This window comes from Anguilla rostrata, chromosome 3, assembly GCF_018555375.3.
Source record: "Anguilla rostrata isolate EN2019 chromosome 3, ASM1855537v3, whole genome shotgun sequence".
NCBI classification, from domain to species: domain Eukaryota; kingdom Metazoa; phylum Chordata; class Actinopteri; order Anguilliformes; family Anguillidae; genus Anguilla; species Anguilla rostrata.
The window spans coordinates 25,408,634-25,428,494 of record NC_057935.1 but is presented as its reverse complement, the minus strand read 5'-3'; the positions used below and the strand labels follow the sequence as shown (position 1 = coordinate 25,428,494).

At 40.4% G+C, this 19,861-nt stretch overlaps 1 protein-coding gene across 1 annotated transcript; it reads right to left on the bottom strand.

Moving 5' to 3' along the window:
* Positions 1-5,124: 5,124 nt before the first annotated feature.
* On the bottom strand, positions 5,125-18,992 carry LOC135250537 (coiled-coil domain-containing protein 80-like). The gene is made up of 7 exons (XM_064326900.1): positions 16,309-18,992; positions 15,643-15,799; positions 12,541-12,677; positions 10,402-10,553; positions 9,708-9,811; positions 7,550-7,633; positions 5,125-5,929 (listed from the first exon to the last, which is right to left on the bottom strand). The coding sequence occupies exons 1-7, from the start codon at positions 18,208-18,210 to the stop codon at positions 5,619-5,621; spliced, it is 2,847 nt and encodes a 948-aa protein (XP_064182970.1). The 5' UTR covers positions 18,211-18,992; the 3' UTR covers positions 5,125-5,618.
* Between the last annotated feature and the right edge of the window lie 869 nt (positions 18,993-19,861).

Genomic DNA, 19,861 nt, shown 5'->3' with positions numbered 1-19,861 from the left:
CTCTCGCGAGCAGGCTAATCGCGGGCCTGTAGGTCCGTTTTGTATTCGAAGAGATATGCGATTTTATAGGCTGACGGAGAGGGAATATGACTGCGATCCAAACCCGGGAGAGTTCTGCTCAAAAATAACATCTTACGTCAGAACATGTTTCATTTAGATGTTTTAATACATTATGTTCATAAAATAAAATAAAAAAATAAAATAAACATAGTGCAATAACATAAACATAGTGCAAACAGTAAACAATAAAGAATAGTGCAAGGGGACAAAGTGTTATAATATATATCTAAAGATCTATCTAAGATCTAAAATCTTAATTAATTCATGGTGATTTAAGTCTATGAATTTCTGCTTAGAAATTATTTAATTTAGGCTTGTTAGAAACAAACATAGTATTGTCATCCGGGGCAATTCTTGTCATTTGTAGGTGAAAACTGAAATTGTATTGAATGTAGAGGGAATTCTGACAATAACAGCTCATCATCCAAAATACAGGGAACTTTTAGTACTGATCTAAAAATGTCCACAACATACAAGTTGGCAATGAACATAATAAATCTTGCTTAGACAGGCAGTGCCTGCTTTACATATTTTTTTAGTTATATGCAAACATATTATTATAGATTAAATCAAACACACACACGCACACGCACAAGCACAAGCACATGCACGCATTCACGCACACACACACACACACACACACACACACACATTTCATCCTGATTACCCACATTAAAGATTTGGTGCCTGGACACTGTTCATATAAGAATGATTACTAACATTCAATAGCCATATGAATACCCATACCAAAAAACATTGCACTGGAACTGGGCTCAAACACCCATTCTCACATTGAGAGAATAATATATTTTGACAACTAGGAGTGTGAATTAAAGGCTTGACAAACTTGACAGTTTGACTGATTGTTCATTGGCTGATTATGATTCAGTATCCTCAAGTGACTGACTGAGGCATAAGCACTGGCTCACCAAGAGAGGTAATTGGGCTCAGTTAATGTCATGATTAAAGCAGCTGAATGCTAAGTCTGGTGAAAATAAAGGGAAACAGATTGACGCATATACAACCAATATCAGTATCTGAAGAAAAAATGCCTTCATTTTATTGTTGTGTTGGAGGATGGACTGGATTTGAACACCCTACTGCCATCTGGGACATTCACTGCCAGTATTTCTACTTTGGCAAGATGCTAATGTGGTACTATCCAAATTATTATGGAAATTATGAGTACAGTCATCAACACAGAGTGATACATGTCTTTTAATTTTCAGCATTGAACAAAATAGTGGACTTATCAGGCTGAATACCTTCAAGACTACCCCCTTTGAATAAAGAGGTTTACATCGTTAATACCACAGTATAGTGAAAGGAAGAAATAAAATGTCTTGAACCAGAGTTGTTCTGCATTCTTAAAAAGGAATTGAGATTGGTAAAGACCAAAGACAATTTTAACTTTACAGTTAGAGTTATTGTTAGCTGGATGGCTGAAATCATAATAGTGAATCACAAAGAAAGGTGTCCTTTGAATTATACAGTGAATCGGCAAGAGTAAATGGCACAGTTAGATCCTTGTGAAAGGAACATGTAAAGCAACTGAACTCTCAGTGCTTTGGGATAATCCATTTCCCATGCCGACTGTTTTCTCAGAATACCTAATACACCAGAACATTCCAAACATACAGTAATTCCAGCTGGTTGTGTCCAATAATGTTGCAAGTGTACAGCCATCATAATCCAGATCAATTCAAATTCAAAGTGCTTTGCAGATTTAAATCTCGAGGTAGATCTGATGGTTTTACATGGTCTGCTGCCATGTAGGTCATATTCTATCCAATGAATGACAGCTTGGATGAATTTCAAGAATATCAGACCATACGTGGACTCTCTGTTCAAAAAAAATCACTTCTTGGATAAATGGATAGTAAAAGAAATATTAAGCATACTGCCTGAGCTGCTCAGTGAGGAATAATATAACTTCTCAAATGCTCATATTATCTGTCACATTCTGTACATGACATGACAAAAACTACACATAATTTACACACAGTAAAATGTTCAGTGTTGGACTGGATTGGATCCACATGTACTCTGTGAGAGTTGAATTAACACTGGACATTTTATTGTGCAGCAACAGATAAAAAGCATTTAACATTATAGCATATCACAGGGCTGTGTTCTGTGTTAAATTTGGTTTTAATCCTGCAACCTCCCTACCATTCTGTTTTAAATATCCCCATTTCATGACTTGCATGCTTGGAACATGGGAGAAAGGGAAGGGAACTGTGGGAAACAGATATCTTTGGGCAGTATAGGCACAGGAGAAAGGCCTTCACACACAAGGGGTTATGCTGCATAGAGACGGTTCTCTTTACATGTGCATCTGATCTACAGTGAGAAGGTTGCTTATTCTCGAGGGCAGTTAGGGGGAGCCACAGTCAAAGCACTCACCAGGAAATCCATCAGACCGTGAAATTAATAAATGCAAATAAGAGGATGATGCTAGTTGCACTCATATGAATGTCAATATTTAATGCAGGTGCAAGAATCAAATCTGTAGTTTGCAGATTCGAAAACCTTTTACAGTTTTAATGAATTATTAAATGATACATTACCGCATTACATGCCAAACATGAAATTGGGATGTGAGTGCCCTTACTGCAGAGAACAATTTTGGGGGATTTAGGCAGCTGGGTGGCTCATTCTGTTAATTAGAATTAGAATTGTCCATTAAATATTGCACGAAATGGAAATTTTCCTTCAGCTCAGAGTGCATAACAAAGAACACATCAGGGACAGAGGAAATATATCAGTGATTAAAAACCGTATTAGTCATCAGGCCAACATAAAAATCTGTGAAACACCTCCTGATCACTATTCACTACTACATCCTCATTTCCAAGTCTCTGATCAGTTCATTTTGAGGGAGATTGCAGAGATAACAAATGATCATTAAGAAACTGGCCTCCAAGGTCTGGTATCTAATCTGGATCTTGTCAACCAGAGACACAATTGGCTGTGCCCTTGAAAGGGTAGGGGGGATTTTGGTACTTCGTGCGCCCCTATAGTCCTTTGGCCAGGAATACACACAAGCTTGCACAAACCCCACGTGAAGTTTTCTCCTCTGACTCAATGCCTGTGTGGGTTTAATTGGTGAACTCTAGAATGAAAAGAAGCAGTGGCAAACACAATGTCTTTTGAATATACTAAATATAATAAACTATAGTGCATTATCTTGCATTCATGGGTCTGTATATTTATTTTGAGAAAGATTATATCGCTGTCAAATTTGCTGTCAAAGTTTGTAGGAGCTTGACTGCATGAGTGTGAGATTTGTATGAAATTTGTAAGATGCTACGTGTGAGACTTGGGATCTTTAAATAGGATTGTCAGTGTCTCAGTGGTATGTATGTGGTTGTGCCTTGCCTACACATATTAGCATAGTTCTGTACAATTACCTCCTGTTGCTGCCCACGCTCCTACTGTAACTGTGATGGCACTCCTCTGCGTTCACCGCCTCCAGTTCTTTTAGTCTGCAAGGGTACATTTTTTTATGCTAAACGTCTAGCAGATTAGCATATCCAGACATGATCTGCCTACTCAGGGTCATTAGTCTGCTGTGTGTTCAACAAGGCAAACATTAGCGACTGTTACAGAAACTGACAGTCTGAAAAGGCAGCATGCAGTGAACAAAAACAGAAGAGAAAGATGCTCAGTGAACAAGTACGTTCACAATCATTTGGCTGTTATGATTCATTTTAATGTATGTCATAAATGTTCCTAACAACAATCTTGAATCAACTTCACTCTGTGAAATAAAGCCAAAGAAAACGGATTTCCATAGAAATCTTAACTGTTACAGCAGAGTAATACAGGAACATAGGACATAGTAATATACATAGCCCTGAATGATCTTCCCTGTTTAATCCACACCTTGGTGGAACTCTCAGAGGCTGATTTTTATTTTTATTTTTTATGAGAGCAGTACCACATGTCCTTCACCAGAGTAGCAATTAGCTACTTGATGGACATTGTCATGGAAATAGAACAGCATATTGTGAATGTGTGTCTAAATAGTAATTAACATTTTATTTCACATGAGTGAATTAAAAAAAATTGCAACACCTTCAAGTGGCAATAATATGCATAGATGCTCACATATCATGAAGTGTTTATATTTTATGATCTTGAAAATACATTAGCATTAGCAGCAATTAATTAAAAATGTTATCACTCCGGATGAAGTGACTCCCACCTCACTCCTCTGCTGAGGTCACTCCACTGGCTACCGGTCGCTGCTAGGACCAGGTTCAAAGTCCTGACCCACGCCTACACTGCAGCCATCAGGATGGCCGCCGCCTACTTACAGGACATGATTCAATCCTACACGCCATCTTGACCACTCCGCTCTGCGGCGGCAGGGCAGCTCGCAGCCCCTGCCATCTGGGTAAATGGTTCTCGCTCGTCCCTACCACGGAGCTTCCCTACCCTAGCTCCCCAGTGGTGGAACAAACTCCCTGTTCCTCTATGAACCACTCCATCGTTGCCCATCTTCCGCAGTGGTCTGAAGACTTTGTAACACTATGTCGTTGTAGCTTGTCTCCTAGTTTGACTTAGCACAGTTTAGGTCAGAGTAATTTTTTACTGTGTGAACTGGACTTAATGTGTTCATGAATAACTGTTACAAAATGAGCACTGTACCTCATTGGACCTGTGTTTTGTAGTTGTTCCAATGACCTTCAGTATGCACTTATTGTACGTTGCTTTGAATAAAAGTGTCTGCCGGATAAATGTAATGTAATGTAATGTAATGGATGATGCCTGCACAAAGCTTGAAATTCATCCTGTGCTTATGCTAAACATGCATGATGCATGTATATACGCCAGGGGGCGGTGTTGCATTCCAAATGTGCGATTTTTCACCAGTGCAATTCAGATCGTGGAGCATTGCCTGCTACTCAGTTAGGCTGGACCTCATCCAAACAAAGAATTCTATTTCGCGAAATGTACAGAATATTAAATTTATTCAATTTCTTCATTACTTCTACTTATAAGTACTGTCACTTCCGAAATCACTCAGAATGTAAAAGCATATATAATGAGCAGTAGTTGGTAAAAATGTAGTTTATTTGTCATATATCAGAACTGTACATAAATAAGAACATATGCTGCAACGGTGCTCTTAAAGTAAACAGAAATGTTTTCATGTTGAAATTTTGTTCCAACAATATCTGCCCAGTGACAAAGCTGGTTCTGATTCCCAAATTAAGTAGCTTCAGGTGAAGCAGACAACCAATAAATACATATGCAATATAAAAAAGGAAGAAGTCCATACTCATTTATCTACAATAGGAATGTCTATACCTGTCAAAATAGCCCTTTTCCAGTTTGGCATGAACAAAAAAAAAAAAACATCAAAACATGGTAACAAGTTCAGACAACTAACTGCCAGACTGGTATCAACTAATATACGAAAGGAAATAGGGGGGAAAAAGAGGAATCTGGAATTTCAGCCCTGTTCGTATCTTAATTGAAAACATGAAGAAAAATCCCAAGGTATAGGTCGAAGAGGGAAATTTCAGGGAAATGTTATACCTCACCCCTCAGTAACCGTATTCTTGACGATAGCCTTCATGGTAGCCATGGTGATGATAACCGTAGCCGCCATACTCATCTTCCGGGCAGCGCATGCCCAGAGATTGCTGGATGGCCATCTCCTGCCTGCGCAGCTGCATGGAGTCCACCAGGTCGTAGATGATGGCCATAGACCACATCGGGGAAGGGTACCAGGACTTCACATTCCCGTCCTTCCCCACCAGGAGCATTGAGAAGTACTCCGGGCTGATCTGAAAGTAGTTCCTGATGTCCTTCACCAGAGAGGCAGAGAGGCCTTCACGGTCCACTGTCGAGCTTCCTGCACGAGCAAGCAGATTTGTTTCATTGCCTTTTCCACTGCTTACAGCACTGGTGCCACAGTGGGCTGTGGGAGTTAGAGTCAGACCCCTTTTCAACTCAAAATGAACTGAAATTCAATTAATACAATATTATTATTGTATTAATAGAATATTGCCCACAATACTCTATGGAGATTTCTAGCCATTTGTCAATGCTTGCATTCTAATTAAATTCCTGAATTGACAGATTGAGAAGAAATGAAATGGAACTGACCCAAAATCCATTACATTACAAGCATTTAGCAGACTTTCATCACTTCTTACATAGCATTTACATCATATTCAATTATACATACTGAAGCAACGCAGATTAAGTACCTTGCTCAAGGGTGCCAGAGCACTGTCCTACCAGGGAATTGAATCCCTGAGAACACAATCCCACAATCCTTGGGGACACACACTGGCTAAAAAGCCAAGGACAGTTTGGGACTGGGACAGTTTCTAGATGATGAAACCCCCCCCCCCCTCCCCGAAAAAAAAAGAAATAGACTTGTCTGTACTTTAACACTGAGACCTATGAAAACCAATACTGGATGTTAAAGCTTTTAGGCAGCAGTTACTCCAAGCAGATATCATGGGCTCTCTGTAGACTTGCTTTTTGAAGAACTTGCTTTTATAGACTTGCTTTTTAAAGAACATTAGAAAGAAACCACTGCTGATTCTGCAAGGACTACTTTTGTAATGTTTGCGTTTCTTGAATCATCACTTTAGCAACAGGAACATCTGAAGCTTTGAGGTTGCTGATGCGGCGTTTTGGATGGCAGAAAACCCACTTCCTGCTACTACAGCTGGACAAGTATACAAAGAAAGGGCCATTGTGGTTGGGTCAGTGCGTAACATGTGTAAACTCCCACTTTTATTTTTCCCTCCATTGGCAAAATACTTTCTGTGTGCATGTTTCATGGCAATTTCCCAGAATGCCGTGCCATTTCGTTCAGGAAATAAGGAGGTAACCTTGGCCTTTACAATTGAGACCAGAAGTTTACATACACCTAGGCTAAAAACATTCAAACTCAATTTTTCACAACTCCACACATTTCATGTTACCATACATTTCTTTTGGCAAGTCAATTAGGCCATCTACTTTGTTAACATCAGAGGTAATTTTAAAACAATTTTAGTTTAGAAACAGATTTATTTCAGCTTTAATTCACTATATCAGAATTCCAGTGGGTCAAAAGTTGACATACACCAAGTTGGCTGTCTCTTTAAACAGTCTGGAAGATTCCAGAAATTGATGTAATGACTTTTTAGAAGCTTCAGATTGGCCAATTGTCATAATTAGGAGTTGTAAAAAACTGAGGTTGAATATCTTTAGCCTAGGTGAATGTAAACTTTTGGCCTCAACTGTATACCGTGGAAGATTACAAACTATACCCTTTTGCAATATGTTAGCCCACCACAAACCTTTTGGGCCAATGTTCCTGACCCTTTGACAAGTAATACAAAACATCTTCCAAGTAGTGTTGCAAGACATTCAATGAGCTTTCTGTTCAGTTGTTGGAACATTCAAAATGTAACAGAACATTCTGCCTTTTGAATAAGCCTGAGATTCTACCCAGAGATCACAGCACCCTTACCGTTGATTGGATAAAGCTCCAGGACCCCACCCATGTCTTCTGTGTCCATACCAATCATCTTCAGGACTGAAATATGACGCAGGCCTGGAGGAACAACCGGACAACAGCTGGTAAATAATCACGAGAATGTGCTCTCCACAGCAGTCAGGACAGCCAAGTCATAGCTTCCAAAAACTTCCCCCAAAGACTGAAAACTTGCTCCAAACTTGAGTGCTACGTTTGTAGGTTTATATAATGACTCATAATATCAACAGTCATGCAGAATTCCACTGCACTTTCATGAACACTTTCTGAACACTTTTTTAAGTCACTGTGAACATGAGCATCAGCAAAATCACTCAATGCAAACTTCACTGGTAACACACAAACCAATCACAGAAAGGCCACACATGCTTAAATCAACCTTAATCTGCCTGATGTTGTTTTCTATGAAGAACTCTGTGATGTTGGTGGTCAGTAGAAGCTTTCAATTTCCACTATTTCATTCTTTGGTCCTCGCATTACCAGATTGCTCATTATCGTAATTGTGTTATTCAGTATGCCTGGGCCCATGCCGAGAAACCTGTTCTTCATCAGGGAAACTCGACATTTTCATTAAACTGCAAGCCAATAGTATGTTTCTCCACCCTTCCAGGTTTGAAATCAACAGAATTTTCCTCCCATTCATTTAAAGATTGCATGCAGATTAAATTAAAGGTGCAACATCTGCTTGTGAAAAAGCAAATGTTTGAACATTTTTGTTTGCCTAAGTAAGCATATACTCTCTAATGCTGCACTTTTCATTTAATCTATCTGCAATATTAGTTTTTTTAAGGAGGCACCCCCAGCTCGTTGCTGGATCAAAAAAGTTCCAATGTGCTATTTTAAAGGTTTCGGAAAAAAAAGCTGTTAACTTGTTCAACAATAGATGCTAAAAAGGTTATTCAAGCAGAAATGTCTCTGTTGGACACAGATAGTTACTACTGGAAAGCTGTGTGCATCCTTTGGTCAAGACAATATAAAACATTTGACAGTGACAGCCTGTCTGTCAAGAGAGATAAATGGGAAAGCAGTGGACAGCCAGTCCCGCTTGAAAGATCACCCTGTCTTTTCCAAATGGGAAAAGAATTTGTAGAATACTTTCCCACTTGGCCCCTGTCCCCTGACCATGAGAACAAGAGTATCTGGACTAAGGTGTGGCCACATGGTGGAGGTCAGAACTGGAAACAAAAACCATCCACAGCTGGGTGTGGTGCGCGCAAGACAAACACAAGCGCTGCTGTGGACTCCCTGTGAGCTGAAGGCTGAATATAGACACAGTTTGGCACACATCTTTCCACTTAACATCTGATTTTAAACTATAAAATATTTGGTCCTTTTTAAAGGGAAGTGGTTAAATTAAACAAGTATGTTAATATTCTTTCTTGACAACACAAATGACTATCAATAAAACTGCAATTGGAAAGGGTCAGCCATTTTGCATGTGGCTGAAATCCAGCCCTGACGTAAAGGTCAGACGCAGTAAGCAGACCTGCTATTTCCTACCCCATGCTGCTATGGCTTTGAACTGAGAAAACTATTAAGTAGTAGTAGTAATGTATGCAGTAACAGGCCATTGGTGAAATGCAGACCAAATAAAATGGCTTCTTCTGTTAGTTAATACGCTATCGTATTCATTTGTAAGGATGGGCCTGGACTAATCAAGTGTGGTAAACGGGGGAACACTGTGGGCCACTGTTAATTCTTCCTGTTCATTTTAAGTTTGTTAACATCTATCACTTTATTGACTCGCTCTAGATTAATCTAAATAAAATTGATGTTGTTAATTACATTACAGGCATTTTCAGCAGACAGTCTTATCCAAGGCAACTTACACAGCACTTACATTGCATCCATTTATACAGCTGGATATATACTGAAGCAATGCAGGTTAAGTATCTTGCTCAAAGGTACAACGGAAGTGTTCCACTCGGAAATTGAACCTGTGATCTTTATGTTACTACACTGCCACCAATCAAACTAGTTAGTCTAATGTGTTAATTTAACTAGCTCACTGGCATGTGGTAACACTACCTAACAAAATTGCAGCTTTTGTGAGTGTGTTTGAAGCAAATAAACATCTGACAGTTGCAGTAAGTGTGCCTCCACTTAACATAGTGACATGGACAATTTCACTTACCTAGATTGCAGGCCTGACTATTCAGAGAATAAAGCTGTTGCTGATAGGCCCATTCCTCATCATTGGGAGCAGATATAACAAATAGCCTGCGTCTCCAGCGGAACCTGAGGCCCGCACAGTCCAATCAGAGAGAGAGGCAGAGTACCATCACAACCAATGAAAAAATACAGTTACAACCCACGTGCCACTGACCATAGCTCTATGTCATCTCTTTGAATGTAATGTGTTGCTACATCTGGTTTCATTCTGGTTCATCTCACCTCATGCATGTCAACATCAAATCAGTCACCCATAAGCTTCTCTGTACATGTAGCATGTTTTAGCACCTTTGGCTCCAGCCACTGACCTCCCTGATAAATCCCTTGTTTATCTCCAAACCATGAAGGCCAGTTGACTCAGGCTTTATATTGATAACTTTTTGTCTATAAATTATCAATACTGTCAGAAATTAGTCCAAAAATTGATCATTTCCAAAGGTGGTTATCAGGAGAACTGCAGTGAGAGTTTCAGCCATTGTTGTTTAAATTCCACTTTCGCAGGAAAAAATTGAAGACTTAGAGTCTTATTGGCCATTTGAGCCTTGATGCTAATAAGCTAATAAGTCATAGTTAGTAGTTACACAGAAGGCTAACTGACATAAAGCAGTCCACTACCCATCACAAGTGTGATTAAATGTGTACTTGCAGTACTGTACCTTGACAAGAAGTTTTCCAGAGATCTGGGCTTATCTTCCTTCTTGCAGGACACACCATCCCTCTTCTGCTGCTCCATCTCTTTGATGCGTGATGAGAAGGTGTCAGTATAATCAAATACAGCCTTCATGGCTATGGGCACTTCATAGTATTGCTGCAAAGAGAAAATAAGATAAAGGCATAACCGAAAAGTTATTTTTACTTCAGCCTTTCTCCTGCAAATTGGAATGGCCAACTGTATTCACAAGCTCATTGCTACCACCAGCATAAAACATGTGCAGTTTCAGTAAGCAAAATGTGGACACCTGACTGACCAGTGGGGTTCACAGGTGAGCAAGGAGACACGGTCATTCCTGCTTACTTTCCTGAGTCCCTCCCTCTCTGAGCAACGCATTATGCATCATCCTGTGGGCCTAACTAGCAAAGACTAGATATGGGACAGCATCATACTTAAACATAATATTTCAGTGGACATGTCTGCATTATACAAACATTCATTATTTAATGGCTTAGAAAGGCACTTTTTTGTTGTTTTGGCTTTGTACTCCAGCACATTGAATGTGAAATGAAACAATGAATATGAGGTTAAAGTGCAGACTATCAGCTTTAATTTGTGGGTATTTACTTTTGGGTATGTAAAAATTCCAGCCCTTTTTATATGTAGTACCCTCATTTTAGAGGACCAAAGGTAATTAGAAATTTGGCTGCTCAGCTGTTTCTTGGCCAGCTGTGTGTTGTTGCATCATTAGTTCATGCACAAAAAAGCTAACAAAAGGTCTAGAGTTGATTCTAAAAGGGGAATTTACATTTGTTGCTATTGACTCTGGTCATGAGGACCAAAGACATGTCATTGGCAGTAAAACAGGATTATGGGGTGACATGAGGCATAGCTAAACTATTGTGTGTCAAAATAAGCTGTTTGGTATATCGTTAATTAAGAAACGAGAACGCACTGGTGAGCTCAGCAATGCAAACAACCTGCTGGACCATAGAAAATCACTGCAGTGGATGACTAAATAATATTTTCAATTGTGAAGAAAACTCCCCTTTCAATTTTTCAACAGATCAAGAATACTCATCAGTATGTAGGCATGGATGTGTCAAAGAAACAAAATAAACAGAAGACTACACCGGCAAACCTCAGAGGGTTCACTGCAAGATGCAAACCACTAGTAAGCCTCTAGAACAGAACAGACAGGTTTGAGTTTGCTAAAAAGTACATTTTAAAAATTGTAGAGTTCTGAAACAAAGTTTCATGGACAGATGAGATGAGTATTACCCTGTAACAGAGTGATGGAAAGAGAAAAGTGTTTAGAAAGGATGGATTCGCTCATGATCCAAAGCATCCAGCTCGTATTTGAAACACAGTGGAGGTAGTGTTATGGCTTGGGCATGTATGGCTGCCACTGAAACTGGCTCACTCGTTTTTATTGATGATGTGACAGCTGACAGCAGCAGTAGGATGAATTCTGAAGAGAACACAAACATCTGCTCAGATCCAACTAACTGCTTCAAAACTCAATGGACAGCACTTCACCTTGAAGCAGAACAATGACACCAAACACACTGATAAAACAACCAAGGAGTTTTTTCAAGGCCAAAAAGTGGAATTTTCTTGACTGCCCAAGTCATTCAGACAATCTAAATGCAAATGAACATGCGTTTGAAGATAACACTGAAGGCAAAAATCCCACAAAACAAACAGGAACTGAAGATGACTGCCATACAGGACTGGGCAAAGCATCACCAGGGAAGATACCCAGCATCTGGTGATGTCAATGGGTCTCAGACTTCAGGCAGTCATCGATTTCAAAGGACTTACACCCAAGTATTAAATATGATGACTTTAAGTTTATGTTAATTTGCCCAACTATTTTTGGTTAAATTAAAACCTGACAGTCCACACTTTAACCTCATACTCATTGTTTCATTGCAAATCCAATGTGCTGGAGTACAGAGCCAAAAACAACAAAATTGTGTCACTGTCCATATATTTACAGACTGCACTGTATAACCCCCCTACATTTTTACAAAAACATTTTCATTGATCCACCAAGAATCCTTTAAATGTTCAAATAACACAACAAAATGACCTAAGATTCAGGAGGAGGAGGGAAAAGCAAGAAAATGGGGCAACCAACCTTGACTTTCATGTCAAAGTCAGTCAGCACCATGAAGAACTCATCGTCCGTCATCCCAAACTCCTTCCGCAGTTCGACAATCAAGTCCTGGTTCACCAGGTCCTCCTGCCTCAAGCCTTTCATTGGTTTGTCGTTCTCTAAGAGGGAGGGGGAAAAAGAGAGTTTCTAAGTCATTGGAGCACTCCTATCCCACAAAATGTAAAATTCATCTGTGGTGTTCTGACCCCTGGCCGATCACAGATGTGCGCTCACTGTGGGAAAGGGTGTTCTACTCCGATTAAGAAACACTCCCCCCCAAGGGAAATTTCTCAAACCGCTATAGAAAATGGGGGGAGTTGCAGCCCATCCAATCAGAATTGTTTGGTCTCCCTCAGTGCTGCTACCCCCACTTAAAATGCTAGGAATGTCCCACTGCAATCCCTAATGGACATGCCTGATACAAAGAAAGTAAGTACAGAAAATTCCACTTCAAAATTATATTAAAAGAAAAAGTAAATCTGAAGGTGGTCAGTCTATTGAATCTATTACCACATGCCAAGTCTCCTCCACTGTCTGATTATGACTGACTGATTGCTGAACCTTAAGTCTGTGTCTGTCTCTTTTTTGCCTGGGTCATCATGAGTTCTTAAAATTACAGCATTTATGTGAGTCTTACAAGCTTCAGAAAATATGCAGCTGCCAGATAAGCTGAAAACTATACAAACCATTCATTAGAGCTGCTTACATACACTGTAGTGGAAAGAGAATTTCTGAGGAAATTGGGGGCAGAAGCTACTAGCAGGTAAGACAGAGAATATTCCTTCCTTGTACTGAATCGTCTATGAGCTTCGTATCATTAAAGTGAGCTTCAACTGGTAAAAAATCCACTCAACATACAAAGAGCGATAAATGAATAACATCTGTCATCTGGGTCCAATTTGAAATGGCTGACATATTTTGTTATTTGTAGGTCAAAAAGGCTGAGGCCTTTGTTTACAAACACAATGGAGCAATGCACCATGGGACTTCAGGCTCCCTGGCTCTTCGTTGCACGTACAAATGTCTTGCACACTTTAAATGAAATTACTTAACCATATTACAATGAAAAATAAAATGGTACAATGAAAAAATTATCTGAGCTTTTGTTGTTAAAATTATTTAATGCTGAGAAATATTTACAATCAAAAATCATTAATGTAATTTAATGAGTTTATATGTCTGTCTCAAATTTCTTTCTTGCAGGCCACTGTTGCTGCAGAGATCTTCAATATAAACCTGAGTGCTTATACACAAACACTGCACCTATCCAACCCATCTTGACTGTAACATGGACATGTCTGCAGAAAAAGGCACTTTATTGTGACCAACTTTCAAAACACTTTCGGCTAAAATGTTTCCTTCTTTGTGGATTCTAATGCTGAGGGCTGTATTGTGAATTAAACTCCCACAACCCACAATAACTATCATTAGTTCCCTTGAGACCAGCCATATTTCTCAACCTATCACGGCACTCTTTTCTCAGAAGATGTGGGAGACTGTACTGTTTCACTCCTTCCATTACTGCAACACTGGACCTCCCGCCTTTTAGAATGTGTGACTCATACCTGTGTGTGTGCGTGCGTGTGCTTGTGGGTCTGTGTGTACATGCGCGTGTGTCTGTGTGTGTGTGTGAAAAATAGTTTCTCCAGACTTTATTCATATTATAATACTTTCCAGCATTCTTACGTACAGTCAGAGGTATTCTGATATACGGACCTCCATGGAATGTATGCATAACGAGAGTGCATCATGCTGGAAAATATCATTTCCAAACAACTGACCCCAACAGAACAATGCAGTCCATCACTTGAATATACTCTTCTGATAACTATAAATCATGGAATCCAGGTTTAATTACACAGAGAAAAATAAACTCAAATGAAACAAAAAAACTGTTCAATTAGGAACAGCTGGAAACTACAATGAGGAGAAATGAGTTTGCCATTCAGATCAAACATGCCTCAGTTATGAGACCTCTTTGGAAAGCAAAGTCTCTGAAGATCTACAGTTTACCTACAACTTTTTCAATTGGAATCACAACTCTATTTCCCTCCAATATGATAAACTAGGAAGGTAACTCTGCCATGCTTTTTTCCCTTCAGTTTCATGCCAAGCAACTTGCCTGACCACTTGGAAGAGAGTCTATTTAATTTCAAGCTCCAGGCTCCTGTGCTGTCAGGCTGACGCCACTACGTCACTTTCTGAATGTCTTTAGGGGTCAATGCCAACACTCAGGTCAGCCAGGTTTGCACTCAGGACACACACTATAGTCACTACAGCTCTCATGGGAAACATCCCGCTCTGTAAATGAAGTATATTATCCTCCCCCTGCCACCCTGAACTCATCAGCCTCTGCGGGAGGGCGGGGCTGGGCTTCTCCCCACAGTGATATGAGGATCTGCCTCAGTCTGCTCAGTCTGAAGGGCCAAGTGCTCAGAGAGGGCTGAACACACTATTGCATTTACTATTGGGGATGGGGGGGTGGATCTTGATAATATAAAAACATCATCAAAATGTAGAAGGTTTATTTTTTAAATCTGTAGATGAAAATACCAACTTTCAAAGCATGTTATATGCAATGCCCTGCTTGACAAAATTTTCCTTAACACAAATTATCCCAGATGACCTAGCAGGGAACAACTTCAGCTCAATATAAAAAGCCTATATAGATTGACATTCATGCTCTTAGCTTGATCGGAACTGCATTATAAAGCTAATCAGATTACCAGTTTTTCCGATCATTACCTGAAATTTAAAGGGTATGTTTTTGAACTTATAATGAATCAAGCAATGCTGCAATAGGTTCGTTTACTACCATGTTAAACATAAGCAAAAGAATACAAAGTGAACTAGTTACAGTTCATTTTTATAATAGAAAAATACATGTTCACCAACAAAATACTCTCCAATAATTTGAAATACAAAGTATTGGTTTTCCTTTAAGATTCTCATTTCAACCTGAGCTGCTTGTGTATTAATCAGCAGATTAAAGGTGTTACAGAATGCTTAAGGCAATAAACCAAATAAATCCACATAAAGCATCATTTCCAAAGAAAAGAACTTGAATATGTAGATCATTCTTACCCAGCTGATAATGGTCGATTTTCATGGTGCTGTTGGTCAATGTGCCCAAAATGGTGATGATGGAGACTTTCCTGATGGCCATTTCACACACATGCTCCAGGTATTCATCCCTCTGCTGTACATACATGCCATTCTCATCCTGAGGAGTGGTGATCAGCTGAAATAACAATGCAATATCAAAACCTGAAGTACTGCATCTCAATGCCATTTAAGATAATAAAGTGCATTTTAAACTTCAATTAGAATCAAGAAGAAATAAATTTAAACAAAGCTGCAGAACACAAAAAGCAAGGTGAGAAAATGGGGTAGGAGGGAAAATCATTTTGTGTGTGTGTCTGTCTATTTGTAAGAGGGGTGGGGGTTACAAGAAGTACTGTAAGTAAAGAAAAGTGAAAGATCAACATTTAAAATATATAATACATATAGAATATTAATTTAGCAGAAGCCCATGTCACACACTTGCCATTGAAAAACACATAAACACATGCAATCCTATATTTAATATTTAAACTTTGTGCATGTTTGTGTGTGCTTGTATTCTAGCAATAAATAGGTTTTGATAACAACTATTAAGATATAGGATTATGAGTTTAAAAGTTAAAAAGTTAATATCTTTTGTAAATTAATATCCAACATATGGAATAGCAAAAGAAAGAAAATACTTACAATAAGTCGTCTTCTGCTCTCGAAATAGTCAAGGAAGGAGGCCAAAGCTCCCATGGAGGTTGGTGGCTTCTTTGACGGCTTCTGGAACTCATCTTTATCCTGGTTCTTCTTGGAGGCCTTTTTGTTGCCACCGCCTCCCTTCCCCTCTTTAGCCTTCTTCTCTGCTTTATCTCTTTTGCTCGCCTTGTCAGCCTTTTCTGACTTTTTCTTCTTCTTTTCGGCTTTGTCATGCCTGCCCTTGCCCTTCCGCGTGGGCAGAACCTCTGCCTCGATCTCCTCCAGGACCTCCTCCGTGGGCAGTTCTCCTTCGTACCTGTCCTCATACTCGTTCGTGAGAACTTTCTCACCTTTCCTCTTTGGTGGTTTCTCTTTAGTCGGCCCAGGCTGAGCCACAGAATCGCCTGAAGATTTGCGTCCATTAGATTTTTTGTCGGTGTGGTTTTCTTCATAGATCCCAGTGTAGGCCTTGGTGTGGTACACAGAGGTGGGATAGGGGGTCGTTTTTTGCTTGTGTCTGCCTCTACCTTGATTGTGGTTGTGAGGCTCAGCTGTGGTTTTTGGGGCAGGTACCCAGTAGGGTGTTGTTTGGCCTCTGGTAGGCATCTGGGGGGTAGTAAAAGCAGTAGTGGCGGTTGTTGTTGTTGTTGTTGTTGGGGGACGAGTAGTGGTGGTTGTAGAGAGAGTTGTTGTGGTTGGGCGTGTGGTGACAGTCATGGTAGTTGGCCTTGTGGTGGTGGTGGTGGTTGTAGTTGTAGTCGTGGGCCTTGTTGTGGTCATCGTTGTTGTGGTAGTTGTTGGCCTTGTTGTTGTGGTTGTGGCAGTTGTGGGCTTTGTTGTTGTGGTGGTTGTTGTGGTTGTAGGTGTGGTGGTCGGCCTTGGAGTGGTGGTGGTTGGTCTGGCAGTGGTGGTTGTTGAGACAGGGGTGATCTGAACAGGCCGACGGACAGTTTTACGAATCCCTTTTCTGTCTGGCCTCCTGTCTACTGGTGTTTCCACGTGAGGATCTGAAGCAGAACTTTCAGTCTCTGTCCCAGAACCATTGCTCTCCACCACCTGGCCCTCTACCCCAGCCCCCCTACACTTCTGGACAAACCCCTTTTGCCTGTTCTTCTCCAGCTTACGCATGGGTGCTTGGTCGATCGTCTCGTACATGGCCTCCAGTCTGACTGGGTATGGGTACCGCTCCTCCACCTGCAGTGTCTTCTTCAGTAGCACCATCCCAAATTTCCCCTTCTCCAACTTGAGGAAGTTCATCAGCCTTGGGATCAGCACAGTGTTCAGAGGCTCCTCCATCACCTTCCCTTCCTCTGTGATACGTCTCACTTTCCCACCCATTTCTCCCTCCTGATGGAACATGATGATCTGCTGCACGTGTCGCTCGGCCAACTCACAGTACACATCCGGTTTCAGCAGGCTCATCATCAGCCGGTAGTAACCGTCAGACTCGTGTGGAGCAGAGATGATTAGCACACGGTTTTTCCCTGCAAAGCTGGCTAAGAGGGTGGGAGAACCAGTACCACCTGGCATACGGCCTTGCCTTGGTTGACCCCCAAGGGCACCATCAGCCTGAACCACGGCAGTCTGTTGCAGAGTTGGCCTCCTGCCTGTCAGCACCCGTCTAGTCTGCCCAGTCCTTAAAGAACTTGAACTCTGATCTTGCTGCATTTCCTTGAGTCTTTCTGAATTCCTGGAGGTGGTCGAGGGACGCATGGAGTGAGACTCCCCGCCAGCATTCTCCGTTAGAAATGGAGTGTCAGAATGTGATTGGTCTTTGTTTACCCCTGCGCGACGGATGGTCAGCCTTCTAAGTTTTGAGCGCACGTCAGCCGAACCGTTGTCAGCAGCATCTCCTGTCCAAGTTAGCAAAAGCAGCGCTACACCAAGCGCCAATATTTGCTTCATTTTCAACGTTCTCTCAGAGAAAACCCCAATGCAGAAGAAAGAAAATCCAATTATTGGTCATATGTTTGCCCTGTTTATAAAACAGATTGCACCCAAAAGATATGAAAACTCTTCACAGGACAGAATAGCTTTACGGCAAAACACTATTCTGTATTCTAGCGATTACAACGTGACATGTCGATGCAAACACTAAATACAGATAATGACAACCACCAGGAACAGCATGCATTTAGACTAACTTAAAACATAAATACTACGAGGCTCTCAGTTAAATTCCAAAAACGGAGGTATTCGGGAACATAAATAATTCCACAATGAAAACAGACCCGAAACTCAAAGACACTTAAGTAAATAGCGGAAATATTTCAAAACCATTTTCCATTAAAGTTACACAAACAATAGAATTCCAGTGCACTCCAGTCCTTGCTTGAGAAATTGAACTGCATTCGATTCTCAGTTCACTGTCGAGGGTAAACGAAACGTTTTAGTCCCATCGCCGCATCCAAAACAATTTTATCCAGTTTTTGTGCTCTTATGAAATAAATCAAATATCAATAAAAGTCCTTGTTAGACATCAATTCCTTGAATAAGAGAGCATTGTTCTCTTATTTTAAGAGGAGAGAAATCACAAGCGAAAAAGCAAAAGAAATCCTGGGGAAAAGACGGTAGGGAAGTCTCTGCTCTCCTTTTCCTTTACCACTAGAAGCAAGCCCACGAACGTAAGAGAAACCACAGGCTCAGTGCCCTCTGCAGAGCACAAGCTAGAGAGAACAGTTAGAGCACCGGCATTGCGCATCTCACTAAATTCGGCACCGCCTCTTTGTGTGTTGAATAGTTTGTAAAGTGACCCCGGGGACTTGTACTCATATACAGAAATCTCAGAGTCTCTCAAGACGCATTTGGACAACTGTGCGCGTTGTTTCTGGGAATGGCCATCTGGGTAACAATAAAAAATAAAAAGGACAAAGTGGTCAACCCATTAATTTGCATTCTAAGATCCAAATAGCTTACCCAGAGTTTCACATGAACAACGTCAGCAGTGTATGCTTTATTAGCCGATTAAAATAAATCAAAATATGTGCTGTTTTATTTATTTATTTTTTGTGCAAAAACGCGACTCTATATATAGGCTATAGTACTGCTCATTGATGGCGTGTCCGAATTTCCGGGACAAAAGAGATAGCTCGCTTTGAGTGACCTTGTATTGAAAAATGCGATTTCAGACAGCAAGTTAAACATATTTCCCATTCCCATCCCCAAATTAAGGTAAATTGATTGACGTAAACTTGGCTCTTGACCTTGAGCGCAATGCTGCTACAGTTCCCAAGATGTGGAATACATTAACACTACAGGGAGTACTGCACCGAGATAAATAATCAGTAAATCTGAACTGTTGCTTCAAATTATCCCTTAGTGCGTTGCATGTATTACATCAGTATAATTTGGCCTATTTGGCATACCTAAGTCAGCATTTTGTTTGGGGATATTTTGTTACTAAAATGTTCACACTTGGAGCGATGGGGTCATCCCTCCTCCTTTTTTTTTTGGGCAAGAGAGAGAGAGATTCTTAGAGGCAGCAACAAAGAGAGTGCAGCTGGAAGTAATGAAAATTCCTCAGCACTCCCACCATTGATGCCGAAATAATTAAAAC